This window comes from Gossypium hirsutum, chromosome D01 (assembly GCF_007990345.1).
Source record: "Gossypium hirsutum isolate 1008001.06 chromosome D01, Gossypium_hirsutum_v2.1, whole genome shotgun sequence".
NCBI classification, from domain to species: Eukaryota; Viridiplantae; Streptophyta; class Magnoliopsida; order Malvales; family Malvaceae; genus Gossypium; species Gossypium hirsutum.
In genome coordinates, this window is record NC_053437.1 from 15,563,098 (window position 1) to 15,578,141 (window position 15,044).

Here is a 15,044-nt window from a genome sequence, read left to right on the forward strand (position 1 = left end):
ACGAACCAAACGTGGTGTTAAGATTTAATATATATTGTAATTTTTTATTTAATTTAATTCTTGTACTTTTACAATACCATTAGTTAGCATAAATAGTTAATATTGTTAATTATTTTAATTAAAATGTTAAACCTAAATTTTTCTTAAATACACCATTCTAGTTTTTTTTTATCATAAGGAATTCAAATTAGTGTTTTTAAGAAAACTCTTAGGCCTTGTTCTTTATTGCGTTTGGGGTTCCAAAAAGTGCTTTTCAACTTCATAAATAAAGAACACCTAGCTTTTTGGGTCAAAATTGCAGTAGAAAGGTGCTTTTCCATGCAAAAGTTGGAATTTAAGTGCTTTTGATTTTTAACTTTTGTGTTTGGAAGTGAAAATTATTAAAATACCCTTAATTATATTATTTATTTAAAAGACATATAAAAATTAAATTAATTTGTATTTAATGTATCAGTATATTAATGTTTTAAATATAATTTATTATTAGATTTAAGTTTTAAAATTTTTTTATATATGATTAATTTTATAAATATTTTATATTGATTAATTAAAAGGTATGTAAAATTTATACTTCATGTACCATTATATTAAATTATTTAAATATCATATAACTTAAATAATTTTTAACTTTTCACTAATATGTCCAAAAGAGATATTTTAACCTTCAATGAAGAATAATAAAATTTACAAATCACACTTTTTTATAACACTTTTTACCATACTCTTTAAAAACACTTTTTTTTCTAAAAGCATTTTTCAATGTAGAACTAGCCATTAATCAACATTTTCAACATTTTTTTTATTGTTACACGATTATCAAATAAATATTTTTTTCTTTCAAAATGACACGCTAGTGAATCCAGAAAAGGAATTTTAATGACGATGATTACTGGACTTGAATTTTTAAATATCGAAAGTAGAAAGATAAAAATCCTGAAAATAAAAGTAGGAGACTAAATTACAAATATACTAAGCGTATAGAAACTTAGAACATAATTTAATCTTTAAATTTTTTTTACTCTATAATTTAATACCAACAATTAATTCATCCAATGCAAAGCATTAGATTACCATAGTTATAGTCAGACTTGTCCATGGGTCAGTGGCCCACTTAAAAAGTGGAAGAGTTCGGGCAAAAAATATAAGTTTAAAAAATGTGTTTGAGAAAAAAAAGCCCATTTAGAAAACATGTTAAGCCTCGGGTAAGATTTTTTGGCTCAGGACCAGCTTGGCCCGACCTGAATTTGCAAAAAAAGAATCCCTGCTATTTTGTTTTTTTTTTATTATTATTTTGCTGTCATTTGACTATTATGTTGCTACTATTTTGTTATTATTATTTGGATATTGTATAACTCTTGTTTTATTCTTAATTTTGCTACTATTTTAGACATTAGCATGTTAAATCGCAAATATGTTAGTTTTTTTAAAATTTATTTTCAATTTGTTGAGAAACATTTATTTTAATATTATTAATATTTTGATGAATTCTATTTTTAAATTTTTATATAAAAAAATAAAATGAGTCAAGCTTGAATTTTAATACACTTAGATAAACATTTAAATCCATTCTTCGAACTAGATTAAACCCCAGTCTATCAATCGTGCCTAGAACATCACAACTCTAGTTATAGTTATTATTATTGAATCCGAGAGTTAAGTCCATTTTAGTATGTTGACTAGATGGGGTTAAATGCTAAGGGGACAGTGGTCCCAATAAGGTGGGTTTGGGCCACATGGTCTTATCAATTGCGTGGCCGAATTACAGATGAACTAAACTGTTCATATTTTAAATATTTAAATAAAATATAAACATAGTTCTTGTAAAATATAAATATATAAATATATAAATAAAATTCAAATGAAACATTAATGGAATTATTTCTTTATTTGAACTCAATGAATATTAAAAATGAAAGTTCTTAATGCCTTTAATTAATATAGATTGTAGTCGAAAATGGAGTTTTATAGTATATATTATTTCTTTTTGTTGGAGGTTTGATAATTGATGATGAGAAAGAGGAGGCACGGCACATCAATGCTATGAATCTATCTCGAGGATGAGGGCCTTGGGTTTTTAATAATAATTTATTGTTGATTTAGAGAGGACCTATTTTTATGGATTTCTGTGTTTAGATCGTATGGTCTAATGTTGAAACTTATGGCAAAATAGTTTGGTTAGTGGTTAATTACAAAATACAACCTCTTTTATCAGCGAATCCAAATTAGACTCTAACTTTTAATAGTTTATTTTTTTTTATAATTTTTAAGAAGTTAGATTAAAATTTTATCATTTTTAATGTAATTAATTTAAATTTTTAAATGACCTAATTTTCCATTTTAGGGGGGGCTGGGGGCCATGCCAGCTCCCTTAGATACGCCACTGGCTTGGGGGATTTTGATTTAAGTGATTTGGGTTTCTAGGGACTATGATTGACTTGGGAGCAAGGTAGAGTTCCTAAGGATAATATACGTGAACAATTAGATCGAGATAAATTTTTGAATAATTCAGTGATTAAATTATAATTATTTTTAATTAAGTGACCAAAATAAAAATTTACCTATAGTTTAGTAACCAATGATACAATTTACCCAACATATTTCAACTTTTCAATTTTGTTTTATATAAATAAATAATATATATTATAATTTAAATATTTTATAAATTATTGAATTAATTGACATTTATATTTTAATAATATTTTTTCTTTCTTCGCATTCTTTTGTTTCTTTCTTCTTTATTCTTTTGGCAATTTGTTTTTCATTCTCTAAAATACAAATAAAAACAATAAAATTTTATTGACTCCTAAAAACATTTAATATTTATTATATTTTTCCTTTTTATTGGTTTATAAATAAATACAAAGAGAATTAGGTAATACTTTAAATTAGTAAGTATAAATTTTATTTTCACTAATTAAATTCTAAAAACAAAAATATTAAATGAAAATATAAGATAAAATACTCTTAATTAAGTAATGTAAAAAAAATATTCTAATAAATTATTTATTTAAATTGAATTAATATAAAAATATAAAAACACGAGTTTGAATAAACTTTTAAACTAATGAGAATACCCTTTCTTTTTCATCATATTACTAAATTTACATTTAAAAATAACCATAATATTTAATCTAGAATTATTAATTGATATAAACAAAAGTTGTGCAAATTTTTTTGATGTAAAATAGAGTTATTATTTGAATATGATTTTAAGCATATTGATTATCACTTAATTAATATTAGAATTAATTATGTTGATTAGTTATTATTCAGAGTAATGCTACTTTGCATTAATTATAGAAACTAAATTTGCATATTGTATGCTGAATATGTTAAAAATGCTTTAATTATTATTTACATTTTTTAATTATAATATTTTAATTGAAAAAATTATATATTTTATTATATTTAATGATTCAAATAAAAAATATTATTTTTCATTAATTATTGTAATTAAAATTACATCATTTTTAAAAACTAATTAAATATTAAATGCATAAAACTAGTGGTGAGCGTTCGATCGAATCGAATGAAAAAATTTCGAGTTAATTGAGTTGACAAATCATATTTTATCATCCTAATTTGATTTAAAATTCTCGAATCGAGTCGAGTGAGATGAAGTTCGAATCAAATCGAATAGAATATATTTGTTCAAGTTAAATTTTAAAAAAATAATTTTGGGTCCTTGTAACCACTGTCACCCACCGTAATAAAATTTGTCCACCGTAATAAAATTTTTTATTAACTCTCATCACCTCATAATTTATTTATTAATCTTTTATATACGGGTTAGCTTCTTTGCTTGCTTAGTTCTTTCAATTATCTGCAGATTCTTGTCACTATGTATTTTGGAATTAAAAAATATATTAAATGTAAAAATGTGGTTTTTTAATAAAAGTTATTTTAAAGATAAAATTTAAAATTGATACCAATATAAAATTTTAATACGAATATTGTATGACATCATTAATAATTCAATTTTAATATAACTATTTAATATGACTAAACAATTCAATAATATAAATAATATAAAATGTGAAATTTAATTTAATAATATAAATAGTAGATATAAAAAAATTTATTACTATTTATGTTTAGGGGTTTTTTTGGATAATTTTGATTTTTATTTGAGAGTAGAGGGTGAGAAAAAAAAATTTAGGGGGAAAATAAAATGTTTTGGGGAGTAAAAGTTTGAGGGAAAGTAAATAGGGGAAGTAGAATTTTGGAGGGAAAATATTAAAAAAAATTGGGGGCTGGGGATGGGTTTGGGGTAGATGGGGGGTGGGATGGGAAGGAAGTAAAAGCTTTCAGGGGGATAATGGGAGGGAGTAAGAATTTTAGGGAAAAATAAAAAGTTTTGAGGGTTTTTAGAAGTAAAATTTTGAGAAAAAGTAAATAGAAGAGTAAAATTTTGGTGAGAAATGAATTTTGGGTGGATGGAGGGATGGGAGGGGAGTAAAAGTTTTGAGGGAGAATGGGAAGGAGTAAAAGTTTTGAGGGAAAAATAAAAAGGTTTGGGAGTTTGAGGTAAAAATGTAAAATATTATAGTTTTATATTTGATTTGTTCGAATTCGAAAACTCAACTCGATTTGAACGCGAAATTCAAAAAAAAATTCGAGTTGACTCGAATAACTCGATTCATTTAACTCGAAATTCAATTTGTTTTTTTAATTTTTTCGAGTCGAATCGAGTTCTGGTCACCTTTGTATAAAACAAAAGGGAGAGTTAAAAAATAATTTTATAAAATTAAGAGTATTAAAATTATTAATAAAGTAACTAAGAAGCGGTCAGAAAAAGTAAAAACATGTTAAAAGTTTTAGGGATGAACATATGGGTAGTTTAACAACATTTGGTGCAATTAGGACTAGAAAATGGCAACCAAACAAGTAGTAATATCTGGCAGCTCTAGACTCAACGTGACTAAAGGCGGACATCCACATGGCAAACATGTGCACCCTCCAAAGTCTCACTCTACTATTGATTTACTACTAAACAGATAACTAATAGTCTTTCTACTTTCTATTCCAAGAGTCTTGCACCTTCCGTCCTTACTCCCAACCTACGTTCTTCTTTTCATACATCTTAATTTGCACTCTTATTATTCCCATCCTACTCATTTTATTATTAGTTTATATAGATATATGTCAGAGTTTGATGTTCAGATTGCCTTTTCCCCCATTATTACCGTTCTATCCAAAAGACAGTACAATCATGCCAAAACTTAGCAATCCATCTGTACTAGCTGAGGTCCACTGAGTCTGAGCAGAAGCAGCAGCATCTTTATCAATTATTATCACTTAAAGGTGGAGCGGGTGAGAACCAATAAATATTCACAACCAAGTTACCACTGTTACTGTCTTGGTGTTAGCATGGAATATAATAAGTTTTTTATTATTATTAAAATAATATCTCACATATGCTATCTATTAGGCACAAGGTAATCCTTATCCCTCTTCTCCACCTTCACCCAGCTGGCCAGCTCCTTCAGGTTGGGTAGCCTAGATTAAGTATTAAGAATATAGTATGCATAGTACTATATGATTCTCTTGTAGTGACTGGCTGAGTGGTTTCTGTTTGACAATATGGTGAAGAATGGTGGTTGTGCATTTGACTTCGAGACCCTAAAATCTCATTTACTTGCTACTACAGGAAGGACTCTTTTCTTCTCTTCTCTGGTACTAGTGCTAGTATCTAGTTACAACAGCCATCCCTTCCTCTGTCTCACAATAATTTTAAGTAAAAGTTTTCTTTTTCAAACTCTCTCTCTAATATATAGATTTCCATCTTCTGTACTTTAAATTCTGTCTCAAAAGGTTCACTTCTCCTTTTTGGCTCATACAATACAAGGTTACTCACAGCTACTAAAAGATATAAATATTTTTGGTGCAATGAATAGTTTTGTTTTATTTTTGAGTATTTGGGGGGGGCGGGGCGGTTGATGTGCTATTGCGATGATTTTGGGGTAGAGTCTAGGTGGATTGATTAAATGCAATCAATGTTTGGTGTCTTTCAAATAAAGATGGAGGAATGGTTGATTTGTGATCCAGGTTTCTTCTCTGCTTGCAGATAAGTTCCAGGCAAGGTGTTTGATTCATTGTTGAAAAGAGATGAGGGGTGCTGCTTTTGTAGCCATTGCTGCTACAATTGGTAACTTTTTGCAGGGATGGGATAATGCTACCATTGCTGGTACTTCCTTCTTTCACATTTATATTTGTTACCTGCTTATTTCTTCTCAGCATCATGGTGTTTCCATGCTTCCAACAAACAATATCTAGTACTTGTTTCATTCATTTGTGCTTTCAGGAGCAATTGTGTACATTAAGAATGACCTCAATCTAGGAACTAGCGTTGAAGGTCTAGTGGTGGCTATGTCACTGATAGGAGCAACAGCTATTACAACATGCTCAGGGGCTATATCAGATTGGCTTGGTCGGCGTCCAATGCTGATAATGTCTTCAATGCTTTATTTTGTCAGTGGTTTGGTAATGTTGTGGTCACCTAATGTCTATATTTTGTGCCTAGCCAGGCTATTAGATGGATTTGGAATTGGTTTAGCCGTGACTCTTGTCCCAGTCTATATATCTGAGACTGCCCCATCTGAGATAAGGGGATTGTTAAATACGTTACCACAATTCACTGGTTCCGGGGGAATGTTTCTATCTTATTGTATGGTTTTTGGGATGTCATTGATGGACTCACCAAGTTGGAGGTTGATGCTTGGGGTTCTATCCATCCCTTCTCTCCTCTATTTTGCCTTTACGGTTTTTTATTTGCCTGAATCTCCTCGGTGGCTTGTGAGTAAAGGAAGAATGCTTGAAGCTAAACAGGTTCTTCAGAGATTACGTGGCAGGGAAGATGTTTCAGGTTTTTTTTTTTCCTTATTTTTCTCCCCTTTCCTTTGAACATGTTGAAAATATAGGGGACTTGGCTGTTGAATGGTTAGATATACTACTAGGAGCTAATAGTTTGACTTGTTTGCTTGCTCTACTGGATCCACTGAGAGGTGTTACATAAATCATGAATGAGCATAAGCTCCATTTGTTATTTATCTTTTTATTCTTTAAGATATAAACAAAAAGGCATGATGCATGCATGTAGGTCATCGGAAACTTGAACAGGTCTGATTTATATATTTGTAGACTATACAAGGGATTGGAAAGTTAGTTGGTTTTGTCTGTATTTTTGGGAAGGGTTTCTGACCTTGGGGTGTTCACATCAATATAATACTTTTTGAGTGCTTTTCTCCCAATTTTGTTGGCATCCTTTTCATGAGTATTAGCGAGGTAGGCATCATGTGCAGAATAGATGTTGGGGGCAAGAAAGAGAGGAAAATCTTCTCCATTCCTGTCTATTAAGTCCTTTCACGGCACGCACTTGCCTAATCTTTATGCCTGATAAGTAATAACAAAGAAGCCTCCATAGCATTTCTTTTTTGGTTTATTGAAAATGACAGAAATTCCTGTGTCCTCCTATTTAACTCGTTTTAGACTAATTGAAGGTGTGGAGCTTACTGAGACTTCTTTGGTCTACAGGAGAGATGGCTTTGCTGGTTGAGGGCCTTGGCATTGGAGGTGAAACCTCTATAGAAGAGTACATAATAGGTCCAGCTGATGAACTTGATGAAAGTCAGGAACCCGGTGCTGATAAAGACAAAATCAGACTATATGGACCGGAAGAGGGCCTGTCTTGGGTTGCCAAGCCTGTCGCTGGACAAAGCATTCTTAGTATTGCCTCTCGCCCCGGAAGCATGGTGAACCAAAGTATGCCCCTTATGGACCCTCTTGTGACATTATTTGGTAGTGTTCATGAAAAGCTTCCCGAGACAGGGAGCACGCGTAGTATGCTTTTTCCGAATTTTGGAAGCATGTTTAGTACAGCAGAGCCTCATGCTAGAAATGAACAATGGGATGAGGAGAGCTTGCAGAGAGAAGGTGAGGACTATGCATCAGATGCTGCAGGAGGAGACTCGGATGACAATTTGCATAGCCCATTAATCTCACGTCAAACAACAAGCTTGGAAAAGGACATGGTTCCCCCAGCTTCCCATATCAGTTCTCTAAGCATGAGACGCCATAGCACTCTTGTGCAAGATGTTACAGAATCAGTTGGTGGTACAGGGATTGGAGGTGGTTGGCAGTTGGCATGGAAATGGTCTGAGCGAGAAGGTGAGGGTGGAAAGAAGGAAGGAGGGTTTAAAAGGATTTATTTGCACGAGGAGGGAATCCCAGGATCTCGACGTGGCTCTCTTGTATCACTTCCAGGTAATGATATGCCCGCAGAAGGTGAGTTTATCCAGGCAGCTGCACTAGTGAGCCAACCTGCTCTTTATTCCAAGGAGCTTATGGATCAGCATCCTGTTGGACCAGCAATGGTTCATCCAGCTGAAACTGCCTCAGAAGGACCAGTTTGGACTGCTCTCCTTGACCCGGGAGTCAAACGTGCTTTATTAGTTGGGATTGGGATTCAGATTCTTCAGCAGGTACTCAGCAGTTATATGTTTCGACTTTTTCATTTTCTCTACAAAGTTTAAGATTTTAAACAGCAGTGGCAGCTTGTTACATAACAATGTTTGTGAATTTGTACTTTAAACGGAGAAGTTTGAATCTTGTATTTATCAGTTGAGGCTAATTGCATTATGATTCCCATGGTAAGTTAAACTAATTTTCGAACTTCACATGTAGTTTTCCGGCATTAATGGAGTTCTCTACTACACTCCTCAAATTCTTGAAGAGGCAGGTGTTGAAGTGCTTCTTTCAAACTTGGGCCTTGGTTCAGATTCTGCATCATTTCTTATTAGTGCATTTACAACCTTGCTGATGCTGCCCTGTATAGGTGTAGCCATGAAACTCATGGATATATCAGGCAGGAGGTAATCTCAGTTTCTCTTAATATTCTCCTTAACACCCCTTCCCTTTTTTTTATCCTTAAAAATGGAAAGAAACTAATACTTGTATCGTTTGCAGGCGGCTGCTACTCACCACGATCCCGGTGCTTATAGTGTCACTGATCATTCTAGTTTTTAGTGAACTTGTGGATTTGGGCACGGTTGTGAATGCTGCCATCTCAACTGCATGTGTTATTGTTTACTTCTGCTGCTTTGTGATGGGCTATGGACCAATACCAAATATCCTCTGCTCTGAGATCTTTCCAACAAGGGTCCGGGGGCTTTGTATTGCAATCTGTGCTTTGGTTTATTGGATCGGAGACATCATTGTTACTTACACACTGCCAGTGATGCTGAGTTCTATAGGCCTAGCGGGCATCTTCGGGATATATGCTGTTGTATGTCTGATATCGTGGGTGTTTGTGTTCTTGAAAGTACCAGAGACCAAAGGAATGCCACTTGAAGTCATTACCGAGTTCTTTTCTGTTGGTGCAAGACAAGCTGGTGCTACAAAGAATGAGTGAAGTCACACTGCTTTCAATGGTGTCAAATTCTTTTTTCAATTTCGGCCGTTAAGCTTTCATCATTTTTGTTCCTTCTTGTTGCTTTGAAAATTAGGGATCCTCTTATTCAAACATTAAAATTATAAAATTTTCCCACTAGAAATTGAGTTTACGTGTATTTTACATGGTGAACCACCCTTCTTAACTTGGATTTCATAAACAATAATTGCATCAACAAGGTATGTGGTGGTATATAGGTCCTGCCGCCTAGACGACTAGGGTTCTCTTATGATAATAAAATAAAAGACGGTCAGAGAGAGGCAGGACTTCCAATCCCATCGTATCTCAGTTGATGGGTTATTCTGCTCCATTAGTGGACCATCCACCTTATTTTAATGGACGGCTTGAAATCAAAGGCATATATTATATGTTTTACCAATGAAGTAAAATTTCATAGTAACAGGCATAAAGAAGAGTGGACTGGAATATACCATCTTTGTTAGGTCAAGAGAAGAGTTAATTACTAGTTTAAAAATTCCCAGTTAGTGGGTTATATACACTTTTGTTCCTATCACCCTGTGTATAATAATAAATACAAGTATGATCGTTAGTGATGCATTCAATTTTTAGCACCACCCACCCCACCCCACCCCCACCTTTCAATCACAAATTCCATTTCACAAGTTGCCAAAATCAGTTACATTTACTCAGAATGGAAACAAATGCCTGCTTTCCTTCCATCTTCCTAAATCCTGGAATTAATAAATTAATGAAACCTTTTGCTCACTATCATCATATCTCTTGGATTGCACTCAATGGACTTGGGAAGAAGTTGGGTTTTCATTAATTTTGACCTATTTTTAACCCATGTAGAAAGTGAAAGCTTTTTTCAATGCTGAATATAATAACATATCCAACCCAAGAGGAATGATTTTATTTTAGGTACTTTTTAACCTGTAGTGAGTGAAGAGTAAGTGGAGGTGGAACAAGAATCTTGATGCCCCTGCCCAGCCCCACAGCCACCAAACAAGGGGAGGATAAAAGACCCCCCTTCCCCAAAAGCCAAAAATAAAGCATAAACCACTTGTTTAACGTTGAGCTACCCACTTTATACTTTGCTAATCAGATAGCCTAAAAGTGATGAAGAAAAACAAAAGAGATGGACTCTTATCACCTACTGTTTCCAAATATTTTCTCTTCATCACATGCCCCTTTTTACCTTTTATTATTTCTATTACAGGTAAAATTTCCAACCCTCATTTCATCGGAATATATTTAAATCAAATCCCAGCCTGAAACCGGATTCACTTGGGAGGACCACATCAAAGCAAAGAACAATGCATACTTTACAAGTGAAGAAAATATCATGGATGAGCCCAGATAACATCTATATATTACTAAATTGCAATGTTTTGATGGTGGGTATGATTCAGGTAAAGGGAACAGAGAGGAGTTCGTCTTACAGGAATTTCATATTCTGATTTTCTGCCTATAATTATATTTCACAAATATATATATATTATGTTCAACTTTACATACATAAATACACCAAATCAAATACTATTACATACAATTCAAATCAATCAAAACCTAAATGTTCCTATTAGGAATAGTAGTGGTATTAATAATAATCATTGGCGGAGGTAATTAGCTAATGAAAAACCTAACCTAACATGATTTCACTTGGAAAAGAAAGAAAAAAAAATGGAGGAACCCAGAAGGTGGCTTGGGTTGGCTAGGGCAGGAATGTATTCACATCATCTTCACGCTCTTTCAATCTAGCTTCAGTGTTAGTTCCGGAAGTTGAAGCCCCCGGGCCGGGTAAACCCCCACACTTTTGGCACCTGGCAACCAGAATCTGACGGCAGGAAGGGCATGAAGAATGGGAGCCCAGCCAGGTGTCGATGCAGACGACGTGGAAGCCATGGCCGCACTGTGGAAGAACCCGGATTTCGTCCCCTGCGGCGAACTCCGTGAGGCAAATCGCGCAATCGGAGAATTTGGCGGAGAAATCAGGTGAGAAGGTAGCCTTAGGGAGGGACTTGAGGATCTTCTTCTTGAGGCCCTTGTTAGCAGGAGGGGTGGGACGGGATGAAGCAGAGGGATTGGGAGCAAAGGCACCGGAGAGACGGCGAAGCCAGGCGCAACGAGCGACAGCAATGAGACCGAGGACGCAAATAAGGGCACATAGGAGGGCTGCAAGGATAACGACGAAGTCGGAGTCGACGGTTGCCGATTGTTCAGGTGGCGGCTCAGTAGTGGCCGAGGAGTTGGCGGCGCCAAGGAGCCTAAAAGGACGAGTCATGTGAAGAGAGAGAGAGAGAGAGAAGTGGTTTTGGTTGAAGTGAATGTAAAATGTATCAAAGACTGCGTTTGTCTTGTGTTAGTTCCAACCTTTTTCTCCGTCGATGTCATGATTTATAATAAATCTCCCTTTGTTTTGTTTTGTGAATGCTCATTAAATTACTTCAATTATATTTTGATTTAACTAAAAATACATTATATAATAAAAATATTTGATACGAGTCTTTAGATTATGCAAATGTTCTATAAAAAGTATAATAAAACATTTTTTTAAACAGTATCGAAATACTCACCCATTATATAAAAAAACAAGAGTTTAAGTGGGACCCATTTGCCAAAATTCAGGGTTGGGTCAACAAGGCTGTTGACTATTGGGAGCTTAAATGGTGTGAATTTATTCCACGGTTTGATTTTAACATTTTGTTCCTTCAATTTCTAACTTAGCTATCACATATTTTAACCAATCAAACCAAGCCAATGACAACATCTTAAATGTTTTTTAGACTTCCAAAATACGTGTCATTCCTAAAAATTAATATATGTAATTACAAATCCATATAAAAATCCCTAATTTAGAATATAAATAACATACCATAGATAACAAAACCTATGGTTTTAACTAATTAACAATAACTTTCTTTTTAGTTTTTACTTTTAAAAGTTATACGATAATATTTTATTTTCTTAAAAAAACATTATTTTATATTTAGTTGTATAAGATTTAACATGTCATTTAACAGTTTTAATAACGAAAGGACTTGATGATATAACGTCAATAGTTTAAGGATATAATTAGAACATCTTAAAGTATGAGGACCAATTGAGAATGAGGGTCGTAGTTTGAGGTGTCAAGTGCAATTAACTCAAAATCGAGTATATAATTATCCATAGAATATACGAGTTTTAATAAAAGTATATTTGGTGTTTTGTGGTAGTGAGTCAAAATTTTGATATAAACAATTTCGTCGGGTCAATAAAACATCCCATACAATTAAGCGATAATGATAAAAAAAAAAACTTGTGTGCCGATGAGTTCAAATACGAAAGTACAAGCTAGGAAGGTATAAGAAGCAATTTCTAACTTAATGTTACGGATTCTTAGAGATAAAAGTATGGTCCAGTAAGCCAAAATCGTTTATTATTTTGGTTGCATAGTGAAGTGTGTTGACACCATTTTTTTTGATGGAAAACGGGGTCGACTTGGGTTTTTGAAAATGAAAACGAAAACGGGAGTCGCCACCAATCCTTTTTTATAAGATGTGATTGGATCACCTCGAAAAGTGGTTATTTTTAATAAAAGGTTTGATTTTATTAAAACAACAAGTTTGGTCCACGAAACTCAGAAAACGGGTTCGGGAGTCGATTACGCACGAGGAAGGATTAGCACCCTCGATACGCCCAAAATTGGCACCTAGTTGATTACTTAATGTCTTAGTGTCGAAGATTGAAAACTTTAAAGAAATTTAAAGTACGATCCTTAAAAAAAAACTCGAATGGCATGGATTAAAATTCAAGAGGAAACTTGGCAATTTGGTTAAACGAGAAATCGAAACCTAGCACCTTAGGGCACGTTCCTCGAATTTCCAAACGCAAAATATTGCCTTATTTTGAAATTTTTATGAAGGATATTAAGCCATTTGAACGAGAAAAATCGACACCCAGCACCTTAGAGCGTGTTTTCTCGAATTTCTAAATGCTAAATATTGCCTCAATTTGAAATATTCTCCTTTTTTTTGAAATATGGTATTTATATGCATGATGGGATAATAAATAAAATAACGCGACTAAAAAAAATAATATGAGCACAAAAATGAATAATAAATAAAAAACAAATCACTCATGAATATACAATAACAAGTAAATAAAAAAAACTAAAGCATTAAATAAATGGACATATAAATAATCAAATAAATGAAAAAAATAAAGAAAATAGATAAAAAATTATAAAATATGAAAATATATAAGTACATATAAAATATATATATATATATATATGAAGGTATTCATATTTTAATACGTAATATATATATAAGTATGTATGGACATATTCGTGAGAAAAACAGGAAGAAAAAAATGTATATAGATATATATCTATATAGAAAAAAATGTATATGGAAAAAAATGTATATAGATATATATGTATAGATATGTATATAAATAAAAAATATATGAATATGTATGTATCTATTAAATAAGTTACTAGATAAATATATATGCGTGTATACATATAGATTATAAAAATGTATATATATATATATAGGAATCTAAAAGAGTTTATACATATAATGATTTAAAATATATAATATATTAAAAGAATTAAATAAATAGTATGCAAAAACAATTTATAATAAACAATAAATAAGAAACTCAAAACAAATAATAATAAAGGAAACCCTATTTTAAAATGATAATAAAATAAAATAAAATAAATGGACTAGGGACGATACTGAAACCAAATCGAATCTGGGGGTTTTAATTGCAAAAACCATAAACAGGTCACTTAGGGATTAAAATGGCGCTCGCACAAAGAAAGAAGGACTAATTGGGCAATATACCCCAGTCCTAGAGTGCAATGTTCCAGCGCAGAGGACTATATATGGTCAAAGGACCTGATTGGAGCAGAAATAAAGTTTGCGGCCCAAATCGAAAAGAAATAGGAAGTTGGATTGCACTTCCACGCAAGATGGAGGGACTAAATGCATAAATTACCCATTAAGGCAAAGCATGCACAGATTCCCCCCCACCAAATGGCGCCGTTTCACTTATCCCCATTTAAAACAAAAAAAAAAATTATAACTTCATTTTATCAGTGTTTTAAAGAAAAAAAACTGAACCTATCCTCTCCCTTTCAAGGTTCCCAGTAGCCAAACATGGCCCACGCCGGCGAGCGGCGGTTCCAAAGGCCAAAGCTCCTTCACGAGCGGTGGTCGGAGCGAGAAAAGGAGGGCTTTTTAACCCCGTTCTCGACCTCCACCTTAAGGCCCGATCCTCCAGACCAAACAAGCCGAAACAAGGAGAGACCTTTCGTCTCCTTCTCGGTCCGATTCCAACACCGAAGATGGTCTCCGGCGACGGGCTTTCGAGACCGGTAAGTGTCCCTTTTCTTTCTTTTTCGTTTTGTTTTTTTAGTTTCAAAGAGTAGTAAAAAAAACAGAAAATAGAAGAATATATAAAAAAAATTATTAAGAACAGAGAAAGAAATTTGGAGTCAACCTTTTCAATTTTTTTGATCTGCTCCCTTTTTTTTTTGAATACAGATTTTGGTGGCTTTTATAGCCAAAAGATAATCCTAAAAATCTATTTCCTATTTTATTTTTATCATTTCTGTCAAATATTGCTACTGATGCTGCTG

The 15,044-nt window shown here is 33.0% G+C and overlaps 2 protein-coding genes across 8 annotated transcripts; one reads left to right on the top strand and one right to left on the bottom strand.

The window, feature by feature from the left end:
* Positions 1–5,018: 5,018 nt before the first annotated feature.
* On the top strand, positions 5,019–9,560 carry LOC107922001 (monosaccharide-sensing protein 2). 7 transcript variants are annotated; one of them, XM_016851818.2, is made up of 6 exons: positions 5,019–5,313; positions 6,068–6,187; positions 6,305–6,865; positions 7,534–8,480; positions 8,683–8,870; positions 8,965–9,560. In XM_016851818.2, the coding sequence occupies exons 2-6, from the start codon at positions 6,109–6,111 to the stop codon at positions 9,407–9,409; spliced, it is 2,220 nt and encodes a 739-aa protein (XP_016707307.1). In that variant the 5' UTR covers positions 5,019–5,313; positions 6,068–6,108; the 3' UTR covers positions 9,410–9,560. The 7 variants fall into 7 exon arrangements, with proteins under 7 accessions (XP_016707307.1, XP_040943061.1, XP_016707305.1 ...); XM_041087127.1 differs by lacking the exon at positions 5,019–5,313 and adding an exon at positions 5,352–5,438; XM_016851816.2 differs by lacking the exon at positions 5,019–5,313 and adding an exon at positions 5,360–5,737.
* Positions 9,561–10,847: 1,287 nt separating this feature from the next.
* On the bottom strand, positions 10,848–11,917 carry LOC107922003 (RING-H2 finger protein ATL80). Its single transcript, XM_016851819.2, has one exon. The coding sequence runs from the start codon at positions 11,691–11,693 to the stop codon at positions 11,124–11,126; it is 570 nt and encodes a 189-aa protein (XP_016707308.1). The 5' UTR covers positions 11,694–11,917; the 3' UTR covers positions 10,848–11,123.
* Positions 11,918–15,044: the final 3,127 nt, after the last annotated feature.

Coding starts and splice junctions, on each gene's coding strand:
- LOC107922003 (XM_016851819.2), bottom strand. CDS start 11,693: ATGACTCGTCCTTTTAGGCTCCTTGGCGCCGCCAACTCCTCGGCCACT.
- LOC107922001 (XM_016851818.2), top strand. CDS start 6,109: ATGAGGGGTGCTGCTTTTGTAGCCATTGCTGCTACAATTGGTAACTTT. Junction 6,188..6,304: donor GGATAATGCTACCATTGCTG/GTACTTCCTTCT, acceptor TTGTGCTTTCAG/GAGCAATTGTGTACATTAAG. Junction 8,871..8,964: donor ATGGATATATCAGGCAGGAG/GTAATCTCAGTT, acceptor TATCGTTTGCAG/GCGGCTGCTACTCACCACGA.